The sequence below is a fragment of the Centroberyx affinis genome, unplaced genomic scaffold (genome assembly GCF_046629955.1).
Source record: "Centroberyx affinis isolate AG114_WGS23_722 - 3 ecotype Tasmania unplaced genomic scaffold, CSIRO-AGI_Caff_v1 ptg001368l_1, whole genome shotgun sequence".
NCBI classification, from domain to species: domain Eukaryota; kingdom Metazoa; phylum Chordata; class Actinopteri; order Beryciformes; family Berycidae; genus Centroberyx; species Centroberyx affinis.
Window position 1 is genome coordinate 81,106 of NW_027279855.1, and position 24,385 is coordinate 105,490.

A 24,385-nucleotide genomic window follows, 5' to 3' on the forward strand; every position below is an offset into this window, starting at 1 on the left:
AAATGACCGCTAATGTAAAAGAGGATAAAGGAATATATTTAATGAAAAGCAGTAGGTTTTTTTTGTCCCTCTTCTTTTTTTTTTTATCAATCTTGCAAGTGATCAATTGACATTTTTTTTCTGTTAATGAGTGCTTTTATGTGGCACTTTAGGGAACTTTTTCTTGTGTGTGTGCGTGTGTGTGTGTGTGTATGTTGTTCATTCCTAGCTTCTTTTCTCTATCATACTTGTCTATCAGTGTGCCTGGATCTGAAAGGATCTTGCATTATTTCTGCATTACTTCTACACAAAGTTTTCATACGCATGGAAGAAAGAAGAAAAACAGATCTCACACTGAAAAATAGAAACATCTTCTGAGGGATGTTTTTTTTTATAGGGTCATGTCAGGAATTCTCGGCTCTGACTAGTTTTATCAGACAAGTGGCTAATTTTCATTTTGGTGTTTACACTCAAATCTCATAGTGACTTCAAGATTAAACACAATCATAACAATTTCCTCTTGAAGACACCACAGAAGAGAGAGTAACGATCTTGTTTCAGTGCAAAGCCATCACACACTGGAGACTACAAAGTACAGCTGGAAAAGCTTGTGGTATGCACATGTACAAAGAGGTTTTGTTCTTTTGAATTGTAATTATTTATTTGTATAATAGGACTCTTTCTGAATCAGGTCACTGTTCAAGGTTGATTCCTCTCTGTCAGTTAAGGAAGCATGTAATCAGGTTGTTTGTACATAGTATAGATCCAGCAGGGAGCAAAAGTGTTGATAAGGTGATGCTCTGTCCTGCTCAAAATGCTGCAATGAATTCAGGTGTCTGTAAAAAAAAAAAAACACATTTTTTTTTTGCCAATGCCAGTGAGGTTTGGCAACATGATTGTGAAATGTTATTTTATTTCAGTGCAGAAGAAAGTCATGAAATATTAACTCTGACACCTTAAATGGCCAAAGTCAGGTTAACAAGGACATACTCTTTTGAAGATGTGCCATTTTATGTTGCTTTCCTTTTCCGATCATTTTCGTAACCTGAAAAATGTATTACTTGAATTGTTGAGATGTTTGTTTTGCAGGTATTGAAGGGGATAGGTTAGTTAGCAGGACAAAACTCAGTTCTGGAATAGAAGAAGTAGAAGTGTTACTAATGTCATTTAGAAACTAACTATGAACCAAACCAGAGTTTTGATCCTGACTTTGTTGAAATCACAGCAGTAACTTAAGTGAATTAAGTTATGTGTAGTTGCTACTGATTCTGATGTGAAGTCTGCTTGAAAAGACCAAATTGATCACTTGCAAGATCACTTGGAGTAAACAAAACGGACTTTTAAGTTTAAAGTGAAACAGCAAATGCATTGTTTATTTTATTGTACACTGGCTTACCTACTAGACTACTGTAACTTTAAAGTGTAATGACTGTGTGTGAATGTTGCCTGCTGATGTGGGTAGAGTTGAGGAGTGTGTGTGTGTGTGTGTGTGTGTGTGTGTGTGTGTGTGTGTGTACACACTGATGCCCATGTTCTGTTCACCTAACTCCCTAACAGCCCTTAAGAAGCCTTAAGTATTTGGTCCTTGGACTTTCCTTTGAAAATGAGCATGGTTTTAATGAAAACCCCAAATAATAACGAGAAAGAAGATGGCAAGGATACACAGAAACAGCAATTTCTGGTTTCTTTTTTTGTCTTTTATTTTAATGAAGTTTTTGTTGAATAGAAAGAGCAATTCCTTAGAGATTCTTTATTATGGAAAGCAAGAAATGGAGTAATATTTTGTAATTATATATTTTAGCAATGTGTAGTTACTGGGCTGTAACAAACATTTTTTCCAAGTTTAAAGCTTCAGTTTGCAATTGTGACTATTTATAATACTTGATTTGCTTGTTATTTAAATTTTATTTTCTTCTTTGTTTCTTGTACTATTGCTGTGAAATGGAAGAAGGTCCATAAGCCTTTCTTTTGTGTCATTCTGTACGACAGATAAGAGGCAAGAGCGTGAGAGTTGTGCTACTCTTTTTGTAATATTGTAATAATAAAATAAAGTTCTAATTTATGCTTTGACATGAGTTGCATTTCAATGCCACTTCAGTCTTTTTTTACTCTGATCTGCAGTATTAATTTGCATGTTCTCAATGGACTGACTGACAACAGGTGTCTCATTTGGAAGTTTTCATCTGCTCTGCATTCTGCATGGTTTCAATCTTGGAGGAATCACTTTCCTATTGTCAACCTCTGTGACAATTCAGGTAGATTACTATTCACACAAAGAGTTCCTTACATAATCAGCCTTACTTGGGAATTTTCAGAAATTGGAGACATAAAGAAAGTGTGAGCGAATTGTACAAAGGGCCCCTCTATACCGCATTTACCATGTAACCACGACAGCTGGTGCTGAAGGTGGTGATTGCACCAATTTCTGTGCTTTCATGCCATTTATCCAAGCCTGCCACTGCCAAATAGAAACAGGAAGTAGAGTAGACAAAGCAAGCTGTGAAATCCGCAGGACTATCTGGCTGCAGTAGATTTAGCCTGTCTGGCGGTGATGAAAATGGGACTTGTATAAAGGGCGCACAGTGGGAGGGGAGGCACAGCACCTCCGTGATCAGTATTGCTCCATCAAGGTTTTTGAGCAATGCAGGGGCCGGTGGAGCTAGCAGGTTACGGCCTTTGTTCAGGTAATATCCCATCCAGGTAGTGGGAGTAAAAGCGTACGCAGAAGCCTCAGGATAAACCGTTTGATCAAGTTCAAATCCATTTGACGTGATTGTCTTGGCATTTAAGCAACCTGCATAGCGTTGTACTACTTAGGGAACACACTGCAATATTTCAGTGTTTTAAACTAATTTCTATTTCTAATCTTCATTGCAGATTATGTTATTTTGCAACAGACAATTAAATATTACTTCAAAGATTTAACTCAAGAGTCCAGCTGACAAGTGAGTATCAAAGTCAGTCAAAATGGCAGTTGTGTGTGCTAGGGAAGTAAATCTGAATACTGTCTGTAGGTTTGGTCGGGTCGGTTCAGAGGCCAGTGTGACGCTCCGCTGTGTCCTCAGACCGGTGTGAGTGACAGGGGGCTCATCTCTGTGGACTGAGGAGTGTGCTGGCCCTGCCGCCGCCACTGACTGGCTTCCCTGAAGAAGCCTCTCCAGCTCCTCCCTGTGGGAAGAAGGAGGAAGTGTTAACGGAGGTGGATTCCTTTCTGTCGACACACAGAGCGAAACAGGCCGTCCAGTCACAGAGAAATAATTGCAAAGGTCACAGATGCTGCATCTCTGTTGAAGTCTATACGTTTCTGTGTCCGCACCTCTGTTTGGGGATCTGTGTGAGGCGGGCAGTCGGGCGCTATCGCAGCTCCCGGGATCCTCATTGATTATGCCCAGGTTGATGTTCCATTTGTTCCAGTTGACTTCCTCCACTCTGAGACGACAAGAGGACACATGCTCCAATTACTGTCTGCTGTGTGACGCATCAATCAGCTGTCAGAGGAGGCAAATTAGTGAGGAACACAGTGTACCAAGCATCAACCGGTTCCGCTCACACAGCTGCATCTGCATTGTTTAGGCTTCAAGCCTACGCCTAAACCTTTGTTTCAGGTTTATTATTATTAGTTGCTGAAACCCTTTTCTTTTGCTGCTCAGGGGATTAAATATCTGTGAGATGCTACATGTAGGAGAAATGATACTTTGCAACACAGTAGACCTCCCAGGCCCGTTATGTAATATAGAGCCTGACCAGGCAATAATGGAGGTCAGTTTAAATATCATACCTCTAACACCATTCATCCTATAGCCATGAAAGTGGACACACATATCCTCCAATCCTAATAACGCTCTGTGAATTTGCCTCTTTGACTTGTCATTTTCCACTATTTTTAATTTTGGGGGAAAAACCTTTACAATTTCAGACCAATCGACTACAAACTTGGCCCAATTAGACTCAAAACATGGCCACCGTTAGCCAGTGAACTTGTGAATAGATGTAGCCAATCACAAAATTTGACATAACTCTATGGCAAGTCATCCGATCATCATAAAACATAGTAGACACGCTCAGTACAATGGTCCTTATCTGTGACAGCACAGGCAGGTGTACACTCCAGTGGGACGTTTACTGTGGAAATAGCCAACTGTGTGTGTCGTACAAGACTCCCTCATGTTAAGGACTCATGTGCTGTTTGTGTCATCATGTGAGCTGGCAGAGGCTGAGCTGTATGAGCAAACCTGAAGCACCAGCGGCGGTCCTGTCCAGCAGCAGTGCCCAGGTCCTTCTGCACCCCACATTGGAGCCTCCTCCTCAGGCAGTGAGGCAGCCCCTTCTCCAGGTCCAGGATAGTGATGGCCCTCTGAAACACACATCAAACCATCCACTAAAACAGGGGTTCCTAAACTTCTTCGAGCCAAGATTCTTTAAATAGATCGAACCCCTTTTGATAAGATCGCATCCCAAGGAACCTCATCTGAGAAGATTGTCAGATGTGACTTGGGGAAACAGTGGGGAGAGTGGAATCTTTAATGAAAGTAGTCATCCTCACATTCTCATATTCTCACACATAATCTCTAGGGAGCTAAATAATAGTGAAATTGAAGTCACAATGAAATTAAAAATGACTTTTTCACCTAGTTTGCCAATTTTCCATGCCATAATATACATCTATTTATCAATAAATGCCCAAAAAAATTACAAAATGTTTATTTTCTTGGATTTTTATATCACACTCCCATTACTTTCACTTCCTGGAAAACAGCACATCTTTAATGATGAATTTATCGTGTACCAGCAGGCGTGAATAAAAATTCCAACCAATAAAACCATCACAGATTTTTGGCTCTGCCCCTCTCATAAAATAAAATTGTCTTTCTCTCTCTAACCGATATCCCATTTGTTTACACGTTTGAATGGTCCTTCCCTGCGTTATGTCCCGCCCCAATATCCTGTTTCAATAGGAAATACATCACATTGAGAAATCTTTTTAAATTATATGACATTTCATTGTGACTTTAAACTATATTACACCCCATTTGGCCTCACCTGCAGCTTCCAGATGCTGGTGCTCTCCTGGGTGATCTTCTCCACAGTGCGGCTCATGAGGGCGATGAGCATGTTGAGCAGCAGGATGTAGGTGAGGATGATGTAGGTGATGAGCAGCACGTAGAAAACCCCCTTGTACTGGTACTCCTCGGTGAACTCCAGGTCACCCATGCCGATGGTGAACTTGAAGAGCTCCAGCGTGGTGAAGCTGATGTTTCTGAAGGTGACTTTCCGACAGTCCTCCCCTGGGGCCACGGTGGGGAAGAGCGTCCGGCCTTGACCTGCGTCTGTGGTGACGTTCCTCACGGGAGGCTCTGTAAGCAGGGTGACCACCGCTACGATGGGGAGAGAGGACGGGTGGCAAGCAGATTACACACACGCTTCAGTATATGTTGTTACACTGTTTCAAATGTTTTCAGAAGAATCACTGCATATTGGCTATGTCATTTCATTCTTTTTCGAGGGTTTCATCCCAAAATGCTCTCTATCCAATTTGCAAAAACAATTGATATGTCGTGAGTTTGGAATTATAAGGTTCTCCCTGGGTGGAGTGCAGGTCTGAGATATTTGACATCCCATTCTGAGTTTAATTTTCAGGTCAGAAATCATTTTTTAAGAGTAGGTATCTTTTTTTTTATTTTATAAATGGCAGGGGTCTTGTTTTGGATGGAGCTTTTCATTTACAGAGGAGATATGAAATACCTGCTGAAAATCCAAAGAGGAAGACAATGTAGACAAAAAGAAAGCGCAGGATATCACTAAGGATCATCTGCAAAGAAGAGAAGAGACAGACAGACAGACAGACAGAGGGACAGAGACAGAGCGGGTTCAGATTGTTCACTGAGATATTGTGTTTTTGTACATTCCCCTTTGTTTGCCCTGTGTGGTGCTGCAGTACCTTCTGTATCATGACACTGTAGATGCCCATGTGTCTGTAGCCCCTGGAGAAGTAGAGGAGGTTGACCCAGCTGAGAGCGAGGCACAGCACCAGGAAGCCCAGGTACCCCTCACTGCTGCAGCAGTACAGCACGGCCGCCACCAGGAACAGCACCGCCTGCAGAAAACTGAACAGCCGCGACACCGCTGTCACCCCAGAGGCCTCCGCCATTGTATGTAAATCACAAACAGGCTAATAATGCAAATCTGCACCGCCAAACAATGCATAATGAGCCGGTCCTGATACGAATGAGCTTGGACACAGAGACAAACAAACAAAACGCGTTCAGATGTGGTGATCAAAGGTGCTGCGTTGGGGTTTGTCTGACTTGTTACTGTACAGTGTGTGTACAAGAAGAAAAGGAGACATTTGAAAAGAAAATTCCACCCTCTGGTACTCCTACAGTGTTGTATATCATCAAACTGTGATGTTCAATGCATGTTATGCATGAAGTATTGTAATTTACCTTGTCAGTTACCCATGGAAATAAGAAAAATACACCACCAAACAACAAAATGGACCCAGAAATACAAGGTACATCAGAAATAGCTGCTTTTTAGGGTGGATTTTTCCTTTAATAGCGGTATGTAAGATGTACTGTAATCCTATGATGTGGCATGCTATGTCTCTACCACATTACTCCTGAGAGGTACTGTATATCAGTGCAGCCAATCACATAACGAGCTTGACAACTTACAAAAGAATCTCACTGTAACCATCAATCAGTAGCGTACGCAGCTTGGGGCGCTTCCTCTTCATGTCTATTATCTGGGGATTTAGAGAACAAGGCATGTGATAAATCATACTATTGGAATGCAGTGTCCTTGAGGGGGTGAAACGTGCCGTCGGATATTTATTTCAAGCGCAGAAGCGCACACGTACCCCTCTGACAAAGAAGTAGCAGGATGCCAGTGTTGCCAGCAGCTGACCTGAAACATACAGGTATCCCTCTGTGCTGTGCTCTATGGAAAATGGAAGCTGGGGAGCAGAGGACAAGAATCAGCGTGGGACAGTTTGGGAAGGGGGAGGGGGGGGGCTTACATCAAACTGATCAATCAATCCCTCTCTCTATGGCAACCAACTCACCTGACCATTCTTCTTATTGTAGGCGACAACGGTGAAGACAAACAGGTAGATGAGGTAGACCAGGAAGTTGAAGAGAAACATCCGACCTGCGAAGCTGTTCCACTTCTGCTCCAGCAGCTGGTTCAGAGGCTCGATCTGCAGCATCTCGTGTCGGTTCTGAAAGCAGACAGAAGTCAGTGATGCTTTTTGCAGAGGTGCGGACTCTAGTCACATGACTCGAGTCAGACTGGAGTCACCGTTTGAATTGCTTGAGACCTGATGCATGAAGACGTGACTTGACTTGGGTTCTGCTGACTTGGGACTTGACTTTGACTTGTACTTGGATGACTTGAAAAAGTTTCTAAAGTCTTGACAGAAGATCTTGTGTTTGTGTAAATGACTTAGATTGAAAGTGATGAGATTTGTTCCAGCAGACGACAGAATTTAAATTCTGTTTTCTGAATTTGTATGAAACGATTGCATTTATTGAAGTTGAAACTGATTATAGAAATAGAAGGATTATAGAAACTGATTGTAAAAAATTCTATAATCTATAAAAAATATAGATTATAGAAACAAACTCATGATGCACTTTCCAAGTTTATATCCTTTTAAAACAATATTGCATTGAAAAATGCAATATTGATACTGGACTGTTGATTTATTATGATTTGACTTGGTGTTCTACATTTAGACTTGAGACTTGACATTAATGACATGGACTTGACTTGGACTTTGACTTGGTGATCTACATTTAGACTTGGGACTTGACTTGAGACTTGTGCCTCAAGACTGGAGACTGACTTGGACTCGAGCAAAACTGACTTGGTCACACCTCTGGTTTTTTGTTCTGAATGATAGCGGTATATCCTTTACGACTAGGTTTGAGGATGCTGCGACTCACAGGAATGTCACTGCCGTAGACCAGTATCTCCAGGACGGAGTTGTCTTCCAGTCCGGAGTCCAGAGAGGCCAGGTCGTACAGGGAGGAGTGGATGGGCCCGTACGCCCACTCCGTGAATTTACGGGACAAATGTTTGGTGTGAATCTCTAGGAACTCCCGATGCAGGATGTGCCCAAAAAGCTACAGGGACAAACAGCGATTAGAACAAACACCAATACATATGGGTTTGACTGGAAATATGCTCACACTTTATTTGGATAGTCAAATGCTAATGGATAGTCAACTTACTATTAAGAGACAATAACATGTCACTAAAACGTCTACTGAGTTTCAGGTGATACTCATACTAGTGCAAAAAGGAGTCTGTAACAGAGTTGGGGTCAATTCATGAATGAACTCATCAATTCCAATTCAACTGAGGAATTGGAATCTGAAAAAACCTACAGGAAACAGACGTGGAATTGAATTGAAGTTTCAGGAAGTTGAATTGAATTCAATGAAATTCTGCAAAATTCCATGTTTTTTGTGAGATGAGATTACACATAGGCCTAGTGTTATACAGTATCAATACGGAATATTATAAACTGTTAAAAGGAACCTTTCAGGTAGTATTTGATGCATAGCATGCAATCATAATACCTCATAAAACCTCTCTTAGAAGTGGAATTTCATGGAATTGAATGGAATTCAGTTCTGTTTCCTGTCATTCCAATTCAATTCCAATTCTGTTTCCTTAGAGCTGGGTGACATTCCAATTCCAACTCCAGGAATTGAATTTGAATTTACCATGCATTCTCAATTCAATTCATGAATGGCCTAAAGCCTCCTTGGTCTACACTGACAGTGCAGTATCCTTCACATCAGCCTCTAGTCTTTACCCCGATCTTGCCGGTCTTGGCGGCCAGTTTGAGCGGCGTCAGTCCCTGGTTGTTCTCCACGTCCTCCAGCCTCCACTTAGGGTGCAGCCGGGCGACGGTGGTGAGGATGTGGTCGTACATGGTGGTGATGAAGTGGGTGTTCTCCTCGGTGTTGTCGGCCACCACCACCAGGGCGTGCAGCGCCGTGTTGCCCTGCGAGTCCGTCTGCCGCACATCCACCCTCTGGTGCTCGTTGTCCATGAGGAAGTCCACCACCTCGGGCTGGTTGGTGCAGGCCGCCAGGGATAGAGGCAGCTCTCCTGCGGGGGGCAGAGGGAGGTCAGTGGGCGCTTTATTCACAGATTTGGTGTTTTTTCTGCATAGCTGATCATGAGGCATACTGTTATAGTGTGCGGCTCGACCTTTAAGAGGGTTTTGAGAGAGTGGTGCACAGCCTTTCAGTGTACAGCCTGTTTCAAAAGTAGGTATACATTTGATATACGTTATTAATACTTATGGTATTATTAAATATGTTTCCTGTTTCCAGGTACAGTTGGATTGAATGTTGATTTTTTTTTTTAATATTTAAATAAATTAAAATTAATTAAATTAAATTATTTAATTATTTAATTATTTATCCAACAACATTCCATCTCTGTTTTGGATCCTAGTTCAGCCTTGGGGAGAGGCTGTTTGACACTGTGGAATATGCAAATTAATTTCACCATTCATATATGTTCATATTTGTGTGTAAATGTAATGTTTGATGTGAGTTAAAAAAAAAAAAAAAAGTATTGTTAAGATCCCGAGCTAAAATGAATGTTTTTGCGATGAATGATGTGAATGATGTTTTGTTTTAATAGAGAAAAGAAAACAACTTTCAGGTCTACCAGATTGGTTGTTGTGGTAACGGCGACTGGAAGGTGGACAAGTTTGGTTTTAAGTAATAATTCACAACATTTTCATATAGGCTAAGTAAATATCTGTTTTGCTACTCTCTATCGCCGATTGATACAACACAATAGTGATTCAGCCTATAGCCAATTCATGAAAGATTTTACATTTGCTGTTCTAACACCCGGTGTCTGGTAGGTCTTTCTCTGAAAATCCTCTGCTGCACAGGTTTTATGTTTCTGGCAGCAACAACAGCAGTTTGGAATAAACAGAAAAATAACTGAGTAGTTAACATGAGCAGCAGTAGCCACCATGGCTAAATAGACAAAGAAATGCCCCAAAGGTGTCACCATAAATAAACAAGCACGAATTCGCAATAGCTGCGACCACGTACGCGCATGCATACACGCGTGGGGAAATTTTTGTGGACCAACCAACCGGCCGACCGACCGACAGAGCGAGATAGAGCTGCTGGTCGCAGCTCAAAACAAAACAAAAAAGGGATCTCGCAGATTACCACTTTAATCACTGAGTGACTCATCTCCTCAGTAGATGAGCTTTGTCCGAGCCTCCAGAGGAGGGCGCTCACACACTGCACAGCCTGTGGCTCCATGTCAACAGTTCACTCACCGAAGTAGAAGCTGGGGCCATCATGTGGCTGGAAGAACTTCCCACAGGCTTTAGCATGGACGTCTGCTCCTTTACTGACCAACAGCATGACAAAGTAAATACTCCTCCTCTCTATCGCCACATGGAGAGCTGTTTGGCCTGTTGAATACAGATCAATACATGGGTATTAATCATTTCCATCACTTTTCTTTATATTCATTGATTGTAATAAGAATGGTTGTGAACAGAGTAATGGTTATGCTGTTCCAATTTAAAATGATACAGATATAGACACTAGCAAAACGTATATTGTCCAAAAGGTTTTTTTTAAACATTATTCTCATAGGATTTCTGCTTTATTAGGTAGTATACAGAGAAGGAGAGAGAGAGAGAGGATGACGATACAACAGTGCAAGTCCAAATCCAAGCCCACAACATCACAAGTACAGTTTACCTTTGTAGTAGCTGTCGGTGTAGGCTGCGTTCACAAACTCTTTGATGTCTCCCATCTTCTCTGAAATGTCCAGGAAGTATTCCACTGTGTTGTTCTTTCCATCTCGAAGGTTCAGCAGAGCCTTCATCAGGACGTTTTTACCATACGACTGATCTGCGGGTGGAACCACAAGTTCACAGATAGGGAGTCATGCTCTATGCACAGGTCAACATCTGACTAGTATTGCAGTTGTTGAATTGCAGTACCCCCCCCCCCCCCCCCCCTCCCCAAACTCCCTTTCCCCCTTCTCACACTCTGAGTTGGTGAGCTTCTTCATGTTCTGGTGCAGGTAGCGGTGCAGGCCGTCCAGCTTCATGACATCACCACTGGCCGCCGCCTCAAACAGCCTCTTGATGTCGAACCTCTTGCTGTCTCTCTCCTCTTTGGTCTCCTCCACACCTCGAATCTTCCTACAAACAAAAAAGACACATTGCAGACTACTGCGTTCCAAAGGATTACCTTCAACTGCATGTGTATCTCACCCATGTAGGTCAAAAATAAAGAGCGTGTTGTTGTTACTGCTTGTTGCGGCTGCACCCACTGCATTAATCAATACTGCTGCTTGATACTACACAACACTGGGCTTATAATGAATCAAATTATTCAGTATCATCAGTGCATGGCGAGGCTCACTTGTCAAAGTTGAGATTGAATTTGATCTTGGGCTTGGCCTGCTCCATTTCCTCCTGGTAGTCGGTGTCCATGGGGGCTTTGGGGCTGTCTGGGCTGCTCATGCCCAGAGCCGAAACCAGCAGGTCCTTCTTCACCGCTTGGCCCTGGGACCTCTCCTCGTCCGTCCTGTCGTCCATCTCCAGGAAGAAGCTGGATGTCCCGGGGCTCTGCGACCTCTCCATCACGACCCCCTCGCTCCAGCAGTCTGGATGCAAGTGTGACACCGGTTTAAGTCTCAGTCGGCTCTGCTCTGCCACGTGTTTAAGGCAGGGTTCACTTCAAAAACCTCTTCTGCAGCGGCTCACTGGCCTTTAGGGGCACAGACATATTCAGACATGTGATGCTTCAACCCCAGTGACAAACAAAGGAGTTTATTTAGAAGAGGATTTCCATGACAGCAGTAAACACAGCACTTGATCACAATAATAAAGGCATTCTCAGTACGGCTCATCCAAGAATGAGCATCTATGAGTAAGATAAAGCAAAATATTATTGACTTCCTCCAAAGTTGAGCTGATCAAACATAAATCATTCATATTGCAACAAATACTGTATGTTAAGGATAATGGGAAACTAATTTTAGGTTGTTTCTTCTTCCCCTTTTCCCATCTGAAAATGGAGAAGAGGTGACTCAGTGGAAACTGCGTAGGACTGCCCATCACAAGAGGAATACATGGAGCAGCAGAAACAGAGAAGTAAGCTTGTTGGTTTGCCCCACATGATTGTATGTCATTATTCAAAAACATGTTATGAAAAATATTTTAGTTTACTAGAGGAAGAAATAAAAAGAAATGAGAGAATTCTGAAAATATCTGAATTCTACATTAAACATTTGTCTTAAATTGGGAAAACTGGAGCTGTTTTGAAGAAACAAAATGCAAAATGTCCACACACACGACAGCAAGGCTCTTTGTGGTGAAACACTGTGCATAAAGATCTTTATCCACATTATGGTGTTACGTCCTGGTGGATTATTTATGAGTCTGTGTTGGTGACCATTGATTCATGGACTCTTATTTGCCTCTGTACACATTTCTCTGAGCCTCCAGACACATTGTCATCAGATGAAACGTTAGAAATACAGAATCTGGCAGCTTTTGCATGTCAATGATAAAAATCTGTTCCCTCTACATCTACTATAATCTACATTCTTATCTGAGCACATCCTTAAATGTATCTCTTAATCAGCACTGAATGTCTACATCACTGGAAATGTTCAAATGTACAAAATATATGATGATAATAAATCATAACTACTGCTGACTGGTAGGGCGATAGGTTCAACAATACTGTTCAGGACCAAACCAATAATTTGAAATTGGTACACAAAAATCAAAACAATACATTATTTGACTTACCAGAAGTACTTTCCACAGACTGTAGCTCTAAATTGTCCCTGTGCAGAAATCTTACATCTTTCTTCACAATTTGCTCTTCAAGTCAAAAATAAAGCAGCCAAACCCAGGCAGCAGTAAGATGTGCTAGTCATGGAGATGCTGGGCGGTGTAGTGGTGATGAGATTACAGAGTGAGCAAGACAAAGGCAGATAAAGTGACCCTCTCTGGAGGATATCAGAGCACATTACCGCAGCTCTGAGAGCTTAAAAGGATGGTTGACCTATTGACAATCTCATGTCAAGCTGAGACAGCAAAGACGGCACGAAGGATTTCAGCGCTATACACTGCATGAACTATTATGCGCTGTACAATCATGATGGAGAATATCACACAATTTAGCTGGACAGCTTTTGGACTTTGAACACCCATTTCCAATGACAATAGACACTTTCGTTTATTCTATTCGTTCCAAAAAAGTTATCATAAATGAGTAACTTACCCTTCTGAACACTTTGTTTCTTACTGAGAGTTTTCTGTCACTTTTCTATAACATCTAGTAAGCATTTCTTCTTTTTTCATAAAATTTCTTCAGGGCTTCCTGTGTGCCTTGCCTGTCTCTTCATCGTTTCTGTCTAATGGGTGTGTTTGTGTGTGTGTGTGTGTGGTAGCAGTGCAGCTGTGGTCCTGTGACTGAGTGTGTGGTTACAAAACTTCTGCCTGTCAGTGTGGGCTGCTGAGCTGCATTCATGAGATCGGTCGATTTCCTTTGCAGAAAATACGCTTCCTCTATGTTACTTTCATAATCAACACAGGATTCACAGTCCATCAGAGAGCAAGATGCATTACTCTTGGCATGGGACAGTAACAACCTATTTCTGCAGCAACTTTCTCAGCAGAGTAGGAAGAGAATTAAACCATTTATGTGTGATGCCATAACACGGTACGGCCTTTTGCTGCTTCACTGGCAATGAACTGATCAATTTTGAAGCCTCAGACAATGTTTTTGACAACTTTTCAATACAAATGTGCTTCTGCATATAAAGACAGTGCTATCCATTCAAAATCTGAAAATGTAAACCAGAAGATAGTCCCTAATGCTGTTACAGTAACCTTCTCCACAGTGGTGAACAAATTCACCACTATAGACCAAACTTATCTGGGGCAGTTAGAATTCAGTGGCATTCACCTTTAAAAAGTTAAAGATCTGAGACAGAAAGGAATTATTAACACTGATTTATTTACAACATCATAAATTAACTCAGCTGAGAACAACTGATTCATTAATAAAAATAAATCAGAACCAGTGTAAATGTTAGAGGAGCTGGCTTGTCACAAGAAGGAAGACATAAAACCGCCTGGGTAAGCAGCACATAACAAGAGAAGAAGAAAAGGGCAGTGGCATAGTGACGCCTGGGGGAAATGGCACAGAACAGCCAGTGATGAACGCACTTCCTTGATGGCCTTTGTTCTGCAAGAATACAACGATCTGAGTAAGTAAGTAAGTATACCTTATCAATACCCTTGCTGATAGATCCTCTGATAATTAAAGAGCTTTTTAAAAGGAGAAATCCACACTCAGATACTCTTTCACTGTTATATATCATCAGTCTGTGATGCTCAATGCATTCCCGGAGTCATTTTGTACTTAAGAGTTGTAATTTATATTTTTGCTGTATCCACTGTCCCTCTACCTGCCTCGCCTACTTCTTCAGTCAGTCGCTTCCTACATTTCCCAGAATGCCTTTCGACAACCCCCAAAGAACGGGTGTGAACTTGTTGCATTCAGCTGTGGGTTTTTATGTGTGGTGGAGAGAGCAATAGAGATACTAATAACAGAGCGAGAGTTTTTCCAGGTGAGAAAGTGCAATTCGCACCCCTTTTTTAAAATATGTTGTCTTGTGGCTGCATTGCATAATGGTCTATTGAGGCTACTGTCTGTGCAGAAATTGGTCTCTCTGTTTCGTCTACGATGGATTTCTCCCTGTATGATTGTTGAACGTTGGTGCAAAATGGTGAGTCTAGAAAGAAGTCCTTGCTCTTTGAGTCTGAGGGTCTGACACCAAAACCTTTACACTTTTAAACCTTTACAGAACATTTACTTTTGATGTTTTGGCTAGATGAAAGAGTTTCTGCTATCAAACTCCACTGGACGTGCTGGGTGTGACATCACACCGTCTATATTTGGCCAGTTATCCGCGGGAATAACAAAAATACACCATCAAATCAACAAAATGGTCCCAGAAATGCAAGGTGCATCACCAAAAGCTGTTTTTTAACAGTGTTAAAGTGCATTAGGGTGGATTTTTAGCTGCAACCTGCAGCTAGTATAAATCTCTTGTTGGTCTGTCAGTCCCCAAAATTTCAAAAACCCCACTGCACATATAGACCCGCTGGATTCAGTGATATAACAGCTATAAGATTGTCAGACTTTCATACAAGGCCTTGGGTTCTAATCCCAGTGTTGGCAAATGAGGCTTTTGTATTTGGTTTCACAGAGCAAATAAGTCGCAGTTTATCACAAATTAAGTGCTTGTACCTTTAATCGGTACCATTCCAAACTGCATTCAGAAACAATTCAGAAAATAGAACTGGAATGTGAAATGGTCAGGCCTTGCAGCTCATCGGATTCATTTTGTTTACCAAAATTCTGAATTATTCACGTAAACAAACAGGTATTCCCCTCCGGATCGAGATTCTCGTTCAGGGTCGGTCACAGAAGACCATGGCTGCGCCGACAGCCGAGTCCGCGTTCTGTCCGTATTCCACCGGCTGAGGGAACGCCCTCTCCACTTCCTGCCTCAGCACCTCGTTGCGAGAGAGCGCGCTCCCGCTGCCCACGATCCTGCCGACCCCCGCCTCCCGCAGGTGTGCGGCGGGCATCATGGAGGCGATGTTGTCCAGGACGCCGCGGCAGAGCGCCCTGGTCACGTGACCCAGAGAGAGGTTGGAGGTAGAGATGTTGGTCACCTGAGCGAGGCAGAGCGGGTCGTGTCTCTCTCCCAGGATGGTGGGACTCACCCTCAGGTCGCTGCTGTCCTGGTTCAGGGCGCAGTCAATCAGCTTCTCGTACAAGCTTGAGTCGCTCAGCTCCGCTCCTTGGAGGGATGAGGAGGAACAATTTAACTAAATATGAAACAGCTATAGGGATAAAGATCTGTGTCTCATTTTGGCATCAGGCTACTGCAATCAAATTCAATTCCCTAACAAAAAAAATCATACTCCTATTTCCTTTTATCTCCTGTAGTATCACTATAATATTCATATTATATTCCTATAGGGAGTAGTATTTTTGCAGGGATATCTGTGTAGTATCCTTCTAAAATTGAATCCTAAAATTTATGGTAGGATTTCTATAGTTGTTTTCAATCAAATGTGCCAATAAAAAAAGGTCAAAACACATACCAAGCTCTTTCATCCAGGCGCTCAGCATCCCCACAAACGTGGCCAGTACGTTTCCTCCGTTGAGAGACGCTGCCACTGCCAAGTAGAAGCCATCAAAGTAGGGGAAGTAAGAGATGGAGGAGGCTGGCTGAGGAGCATCTGGAGGTCTGAAATCAGCTGGCATGGTGTACGTCAACTGGGCCGAGGTGCTTATGTTGAGAACTGGGACATTAGGAGAAGGATACAAATGGTTACCTGGAGCACATGCAGCAACAGAGACAAACAACAGACACTGATGCCGGGATTGCACTTAATCCATAATGCATTTGTTGGCTGCTAACTGTGAGCTCAAACGTATTGAGATGAAACTGATAAAACATGGTTATCAACTGTAGTACTATTTTAATCATTTAATTATTATATACTATTGTTTTTATTGTTCTTGCGTCTCTAACTGTCAATTTCTTTCCATTATTCTCTTTTTCCATGCTGTTTTTACTATTGTATTGGTTAACTGTAAAGCACTTTACCTCAAAAGCATTTTGTAAATAATTTTTAGAGAAGTTCTATATAAATAAAGTTTATTATAATTCTTATTATTACGACAACATCCTTTCTTATTGCAACTCTGATTCACTGACGAAATGTTTTTATTCCAAAAGCTTCACAGAGTTAACCATAAACACGGCCAAACAACACTGGTTTTAGTAGAAGCTACCCAACACATGCAACACCTTCATCACAACACGACGACAGAATCTCTCATTTGAAACGAACAAACTTGCACACGAGAGCAACGCATTCACTGCATGAAGTGCGATCCCGGCCCGAGAGACACGGCTGTGTTCACCTGCATCTGTCCCGGCCGTCATGCAGGAGTAGACGGAGCACTGGAAGTCTCCCAGCGCCGCTCCTACTGGCGTGCCAGCGGGGATGCCGTGCCAGTCTGAGCACGTCTGTCCCGCCAAGCTACCAGACGCCACGCACTGAGGAAGCAGGTGCAAAGGGAAGCCGGCATCCTCCAGACTAGAGCATGCACACACAAAGTAGCTTGTTAGGGAGGTTTACACAAAGCATACTGACACCATAACTATGTAATGACAACTTGCAGTTAAACACAGACACATGGACATAGGACATTTCGCATGCATGTATAGTAAGTCAAACGATGTTGTGAAAATCCTACACCATGCCAGCTTTAGAGGAGAGAAGAAGAGTTCGGGCCCATACATACATGTCATTATTCCACTGGTTGGTGGTAGAGTTGAAGTAGCCCCAGCTGGCTGCGTTCTGAGGAGTCATCACACACCCGTCCAGACCACACAGCATGGACACCACATAGTCCTGGATGGTTCCTGCAGCTGTGAAGTCCTCAAGGATCTCCGGCCTGCAATCAAACAGTTCACCTTTACATCTAACAAAGCAACGAATAGCAGTGAATTCTCATCACACAGCCCAGGCGCATGAGTGGGGTAAAAATAAACATATAAAGTGTGGGCTGACCTGTGTTTCATGTACCAGAAGATGGTGGTGCAGCCAAACCCCGTGGCCAAGCTGAGATGCGAGTCTGGTTTTGGAAGAGAGGACAGGAAGCTGCTGCTGCAGCGGCCGTCCTGCCACGTGATCAGCTGACTGGTGTCTTTGGCTCTGAAGGAGTCTCTGCTGGACCAGTCACAACCTGGAAGGGAGAGAGCACTCTTTATAGTCATGATCAGTCAATCCAAGATTAATTTTTGGCATTTTTGCCTTTATTGGACAGATCAAAGTAGAGAGAGAGACAGGAAAGACGGGGGAGAGAGAGGGGGGGGTTGATATGTCTGCAAAAATAAATTATGAGTTAATGAAAACAACTGACTGTTCTTATATGGAAATAGAAACGCCTCAGTAGCATTAATTTACATTCCAAAGGTCAAACCTTTTCTCACTAAGGTTTGGATGCAGCCACCAGAGGGTGACGACCACCAGAGAGCAATAAGATACAAAATACACTGGAAACACTGAGTATGCTGAACCAGTGCTTCCCAACTGGGGTCTGGGGACCACCAGTTGGTGGAGGAATAGATTAATTTCACTTTTTCCCTCATTTACAATGATGTCGAGTATAAAAGATATAAAATAATAATAAAAATACAGTAAAAGAAAACAATCAATTCAAACAAGTATATAAGTACAGTTAATAAAAGATACAAGATACAAAAAACAATCAATTAAAACAAGTATGTACACCGGCCACTTTATTAGGCACACCTATCTAGTACCAGCTGCTCATCTGTTGCTATAGCCTATTTATCATAAGGGCCAACAGCTTGTGTGTTGTGAGATGCCCTTCTGCACACCACTGTTGTAAAGAGCTGTTATTGGAGCATAGCTTAAACCAGTCTGCCCATTCTCCTCTGACCTCTGACCTCTCTCATTAACAAGCTGTCTTCGCCCACTGGATGTTTTTTGTTTATGGCACCATTCACTCTAAACTCTAGAGACTGCAATACTGAAAAATCCCAGGAAGGCAGCTGCTTCTGAGATGCTGAAGCAACAAATCATACCGTGGTCAAAGTCGGTCATTTTGCATGCTGTATATTGAGTTGCTGCCACATGATTGGCTGTTTGGAGGAGCAGGCCATTTGTGTTAACGAGCAGGTGTACCTAATAAAGTGTATGTACAGATAATAAAAGATACAGGATACAAGATACAAAACAAATCAATTAAAACAGGTGCAAACAGAAGTTAAGTGGTTAGTGATCATAGATTTAAATTGTCCAAGGGTTACTAAAGTATCAATTTTTAGGGTGCTCTGCAAAGAGTTCCAGGCGGTCGGAGCATAAAAACAAAAAGCAGATCTCCCAAGCTCAGTACAAACTCTAGGGACTTGCAGTGAAAGCCAGTCATTAGACCGAGTATGATGTGGTTCAAAGGACCAGTCTAGCATAGATGTGATATAAGATGGCAGCTTCCCAATAAGGGCCTTGTAGATAAATACATACATATGCTTATCACGTCTCTCAGACAGATAAGACCACACAACTTTCATACAGGATGCAATGATGAGTGCTATAAACATCACCAGTAATAAACCTAAGAGCAGAATGGTAAACAGCATCCAAGGGCTTAAGAGTAGAGGCAGAGGCATGCCTATAAATTACATCACCATAATCCACGACAGAGAGAAAAACAGCTTCAACAATCCTTTTCCTACAAAACATAGAAAAGTTAGTGTTATTTCTATACAAAAAAAAAAATGTCTGTCGTAATTTGTTGACAAGATTGTCTATATGAAATTCGAATGTGAATTTGTCATCTATCCAAATACCAAGGTATTTATATTCTGTAACTCTCTCAATAATGGATCCTTGTACAATGGAAATATGAAAGTTTTTGCTACCATTATCTCTAATTCTAGAGAATAACATAAACTTAGTTTTATGTGCATTCAGTACAAGTTTAAGATCATTAAGTGCAGCTTGGAGAACGTCAAAGGAATGTTGCAGGTTCTCCACAGCTAGCTGAGCAGAGTCTGCAATATAATACAATATTGCATCATCCATGTATAAATGTGCATGGCAATTAGTTAAAGATGAAAAAATATTATTAATATAAATTGTAAAAAGAACTGGACCCAGAATTGAAGCTTGTGGAACACCCTTAGTTATCGGTAAAAACTGTGAACAAATAGTTCCCAAGTTCACTGACTGCTGCCGATCAGATAGGTAATTCAGGAACCATGCATAAGCACTTGAACTAAAACCAACATTATTTAAAATATATAAAAGCAAGGAATGATCAACAGTGTCAAATGCCTTGGAGAGGTCCACAAAGATGGCCGCACAATGTTTCTTCTCATCCAAGGCATTGACAATGTCATTCACGACCAAAGTAATGGCAGAAACAGTGCTGTGCAAAGGCCTGAACCCGGATTGATGCGGACTCAGAACAGAGTATGCGGTGAGAAATTCCTTAAGTTGACAGTTTACCAGTGACTCTAGAATTTTAGCCAAACAAGACAATTTGGATATTGGTCTATAGTTATTTGGATCACTCCTTTCTCCACCCTTATGCCGGGGGATGACATGAGCAGTTTTCCAGACTCTGGGAACTACACCAGTAGAAATAGAAAGGTTAAAAATGTGAGTTATTTGCTCAGCAATTAGTGGAGCAGAAAGATGAAGGAAAAAAGGATCCAAATTGTCTTCACCAGTAGATTTCTTAGGATCAATGGTTTGAAGAGCCTCAATAACTACGCTGAGAGAAACAGGATCTAGAATAAACTGAGAGGCATAATTTGTAGTAGGTACATAATCATGATTAATGAAAAGATGGTCAATATTAGTAGAGGGGGATTCCCTATTCTCATCCTCAAAAATGTGGCCAGCTGCTGCAAAGTGTCTATTAAAGGCAGAACAGATCTCACTATGATCATGTACTAAGCAATCATCAAACTTGACATGAGTAGGCAGAGAGGCAGCAGAATTGCTATTATTAGATTTTACCACTTTCCAAAATTTTGCAGGGTTTGAATAAGAGCTAGAGACCAAGTTCAAATATTAATCAGATTTAGCATTTCTCACAAGGGATGTGCATTTATTTCTAATCTTTCTATATGAAGCCCAGTGGGATGCCTCTTTAGTGCATCTTGCGAGAGACCAAGCTTTGTTTCTTGCCATGAATAAGGTTGATAGTTCAGGGGAAAACCATGGACTAGATCTATTTTTCACTCTAATCTTTTTAAAAGGTGCATGCTTATTTATGATAGAGAGGAACGTATTTGTGAAAAAATCTAAAGCTAATTCAACATCAGAAATTCCAGATGTAAGATTAATGTCGCTATCATAGAGATCGTTTAGAAAAGCTTGTTCATTAAAATTTCTTACATTTCTCTTAACTATAATTTGTGATGGAGTTCTCTTCAAGTGTGTGTTCCTAATACATGCAATAGGACAATGATCACTAATTCCTAAGTCGAAAACACCACTTGCAATGATATTGTTACTCCCGTTAAAAAAAATTAAATCAATTAGTGTAGATCTTAAAGGGTTCTTCAGATTAGGCCTGGTGGGTTCATTGATCAGTTGAGATAAATTGAGGCTAGAAGAAACCTCCTTTAAATAATCAGAAGCAACAGTCAACCAATCTCCCAAGACTATCATTTCCGAGTTGGTATACCGGGAGAGTAACTCTGCCAGATAATCAATAGACCCAGCATCAGCTGAAGGAGGTCTATAAAACCCAATTACAACAATGGAGTTATTAGACCCAATATTCATCCTTAAGGCAATAAATTCAAAACATTTGGGCACAGTAATGGCGTGTAAGATAGAACAGAAAAGCAAGATTTGACATCACAGTCCATTTGGATGAATACCATCATTTTTGTACAGGGCCAGAACAAATCAAAATTGCTTAAGAATCCATATCCAGTAGCAGTACAGAAGTTCTGTAACCAGCAATGCAGGCTAAAAAGGCGACTAAAACATTCCGAACCCTTTCCCTGAGGATGGGATGGGGCCAGACAGAATACAGTTTTTCCCAAGGCTCTCTATAGTTGTTATCAGAGACTCAAAGTCAGACTGAAGTTTGATAGATTGTGTAGACATTACATCATTAGCTCCAATGTGCACAATAACAGTGTGGACAGAGGGGTAAAGATCAAGGATAGCAGGAACTTGTTCAATGACATCAGGTAGGTAGGTAATGCCCAGGAAGTTTGATAAACCTGATGATAGAATCGCCGACCACAAGAATCTCAGGTTGACCATTGAGCCTTCCCCCATCATAGATAGCTAGGTTGCTAGGATGATTTACAGGAACTACCACCGCATTAGCAGCAGTAGCAGGTCCCTCACCACATACGGGACAGGGTAATAGGGCAGATACAGGCCGAGAGGACAGAGGTGCAGGAGAGCGCAGCTGAGATGCTGTGCTGGGCTTAGGGGCAGAATGATCTACCCGGGGACGCTTGATCTTAGGCGGGGGGTTAGGTGGACAGCCTGTCCCGCTGGACGAAGGAGTGGAGGCAGGACGTTTCCTTGTTGATGATGTGAATTGGTCACTAGCACTACTAGCTGCAAGCGGAGGAAATGAGCTATCTCCAAGCTCGGCCAGAGGAGCGAAATGGTTTCTCAGGGGGAGTACATTGTCGGGGTCGAAAAGGGGGATAAAGAACCTTCTCTTTCCCTTTACCACTGAAGACCATGTTGTAAGGCTGCGAGAAGGTCCAGGACCATCATTCGGTCTCACTAGTTCCTCAGTTGAGTCAGTTTGGATGTCAGCTAATTTGGAGCACAGCTGAGCCTGACGTCGTAGGAGTTCATCAATCAAAGTTTCTATTGATTGCAACTCAGTTTTGATATGGTTGATATATGGTTGATATGTTTTGGGATTGTATGGTATAAATGGTAATCTGTTTTCATTGTATAAAATGCATTGGAAGAACTTTCTATGTCAGGAAGTGATGTCATTGATCATTGTTGACTGACTTTAAATGGACGCCTGTTTCCTCCTGTGGCAGATACCTGATGATGATCTAGGGTTGAAACACTGTATAACAGTTGAATAAATGTGGAAGTACTGGAGGCAGGGCGTGGAGTTCTGCTGTTCTAATCAAGTTCAATATTTTCAAAAGGAGTGTAACTGCAAAGAGGTTGAATACTAACTGAAACAAACATTTCAGCTTTTCATTTTTAATTAATTTGTAAAAATAAAAATAAAAATAATCACAAAATCCAATTTGACATTATAAGTTATTGTGTGTAGATCAGTGACAAACAATCCTGATAATACAGTTTGAATTCAGGCTGTAACGGGTCAATGGGGTTGAATAGTTTTCTTCTACAACGGCCCAATTTCCCCACAGGGATCAATAAAGTTTAATCTAATCTATTCTATCTCAATCTAATTCAAAAATAAAATAAATCTTTTGATATAGATTATATGTGGGCTACTAAAGACGAGGATTTAACACCGTTTTAATACTATGAAATTTGTTTTGTATTAAGGTTCTTACTGTAGCAGATCCTCGTCATCAAGCAAAAACCTTTAGAACAAAAAGTTATAAAGTCACGATGAATTTCTCAGACTAACAGTAGCAATGAACAGGTCCAATAAGGAAACACACCGAAAACAGAGATTACTGTGCAAGCACTGTGCGCTCCTACTAGTCTCATCCTTGCCTGAGAATATCACCATTATGTTCCCAGTAAATTACTAAGCACATGAACATAGCCAGAACGCTCATAGGGTTATAACACACTATAAACAAAGATTAATGTTCATGTTTATTACAGAGTTTATTATATACTTTATTATAGAGCCAGCATGAAAACCTATACACACCTGTGCTGCCTCTATACTAAACGTGAATTAACTTGGCTACTGAAATTCTTGTGTCAACTAGTTAACCCCGAGGGCTTTCCACTCACTTATCAAGACTTTCTGCTTCACTTCCTCATTTTTTTGACACAATAAATGACAATAAATGATTTAATAAATGACCCGAATAAATGACCAAGCACCTGAAGGTCGCTTGACCGAAACGTTGTGTCATTTATTAATTTATTGTTAAGTGGAGACAGTGTGCGGGAGTCTACATTTTCCTTGTTCCTGTAATGCGTCAGGTGTCACAACAATCAGAGAAACAGTTGTTGCACAAGTTGAGATTACACATAAGGTTATTGGTTATTGTCTTACCACTGCTGCCTTTCCAGAACAAGACCCCATGCATTTGTCCGGACAGGCCGATTCTGCTGACATTGTTGAGTTTGTCCCTGGGCAGGGAGGCGATGCACTGGTTGAGAGTGTTTATTATCCGGCCGGTGTCCTGCTCCTTAGCCTGAGTGGCAGGTAAAACATGCCGGTGTTACTGAGAGCTGTACTGATGGAGTAGCAGGCTACGTCGTGTTACATTGTTCACTTACCTTCAATCCGCTGTTGTCGAGGATATCGGACGCAGTTGGCAAAGCGTAACTCGCGGCTACTGTTTTGGAGCTAAGTTCTACTAAAACTACTTTTACCGAGGTGGTTCCCAGGTCAACACCTAACACATACTCTGACATGATTACCGATGGTTCCACTATTTGCTTTGCTGAAGTTCGCTCATTTTTAGCCTTGTGAGGACACCGTAGGAGGACAGAGTTAACAATGCTGCCTACAAGTCAAAGTCGGAAATCGGCAATTTCCATTTAGTGGGTTGTAATTACAACCTCAGTGCATCCCAGTGGTCCAGC

At 41.7% G+C, this 24,385-nt stretch overlaps 2 protein-coding genes across 3 annotated transcripts; both read right to left on the reverse strand.

The window, feature by feature from the left end:
- Positions 1-3,016: 3,016 nt before the first annotated feature.
- On the reverse strand, positions 3,017-13,432 carry trpv1 (transient receptor potential cation channel, subfamily V, member 1). Of its 2 annotated transcripts, none has more exons than XM_071525939.1 (16): positions 13,287-13,432; positions 11,412-11,655; positions 11,031-11,188; positions 10,740-10,892; positions 10,307-10,444; positions 8,804-9,102; positions 7,926-8,105; positions 7,043-7,198; positions 6,839-6,934; positions 6,654-6,724; positions 5,918-6,083; positions 5,722-5,788; positions 5,020-5,354; positions 4,212-4,333; positions 3,296-3,408; positions 3,017-3,147 (listed from the first exon to the last, which is right to left on the reverse strand). In XM_071525939.1, the coding sequence occupies exons 2-16, from the start codon at positions 11,630-11,632 to the stop codon at positions 3,041-3,043; spliced, it is 2,382 nt and encodes a 793-aa protein (XP_071382040.1). In that variant the 5' UTR covers positions 11,633-11,655; positions 13,287-13,432; the 3' UTR covers positions 3,017-3,040. The 2 variants fall into 2 exon arrangements, with proteins under 2 accessions (XP_071382040.1, XP_071382041.1); XM_071525940.1 differs by having other exon boundaries at positions 11,412-11,759.
- A 621-nt stretch (positions 13,433-14,053) lies between these two features.
- On the reverse strand, positions 14,054-24,214 carry shpk (sedoheptulokinase). The gene is made up of 7 exons (XM_071525949.1): positions 24,077-24,214; positions 23,850-23,991; positions 17,672-17,846; positions 17,403-17,555; positions 17,019-17,194; positions 16,190-16,390; positions 14,054-15,882 (listed from the first exon to the last, which is right to left on the reverse strand). Exons 1-7 carry the CDS (start codon positions 24,212-24,214, stop codon positions 15,488-15,490), a joined length of 1,380 nt encoding a protein of 459 aa, XP_071382050.1. The 3' UTR covers positions 14,054-15,487.
- Between the last annotated feature and the right edge of the window lie 171 nt (positions 24,215-24,385).

Coding starts and splice junctions, on each gene's coding strand:
- shpk (XM_071525949.1), bottom strand. CDS start 24,214: ATGTCAGAGTATGTGTTAGGTGTTGACCTGGGAACCACCTCGGTAAAA. Junction 23,992..24,076: donor TCGACAACAGCGGATTGAAG/GTAAGTGAACAA, acceptor CCTGCCACTCAG/GCTAAGGAGCAGGACACCGG. Junction 15,883..16,189: donor CGCCTGGATGAAAGAGCTTG/GTATGTGTTTTG, acceptor CATCCCTCCAAG/GAGCGGAGCTGAGCGACTCA.
- trpv1 (XM_071525939.1), bottom strand. CDS start 11,632: ATGGAGAGGTCGCAGAGCCCCGGGACATCCAGCTTCTTCCTGGAGATG. Junction 10,893..11,030: donor GAAGCTCACCAACTCAGAGT/GTGAGAAGGGGG, acceptor TTCCACCCGCAG/ATCAGTCGTATGGTAAAAAC. Junction 4,334..5,019: donor CCAGCATCTGGAAGCTGCAG/GTGAGGCCAAAT, acceptor TGTGTGTTTCAG/AGGGCCATCACTATCCTGGA.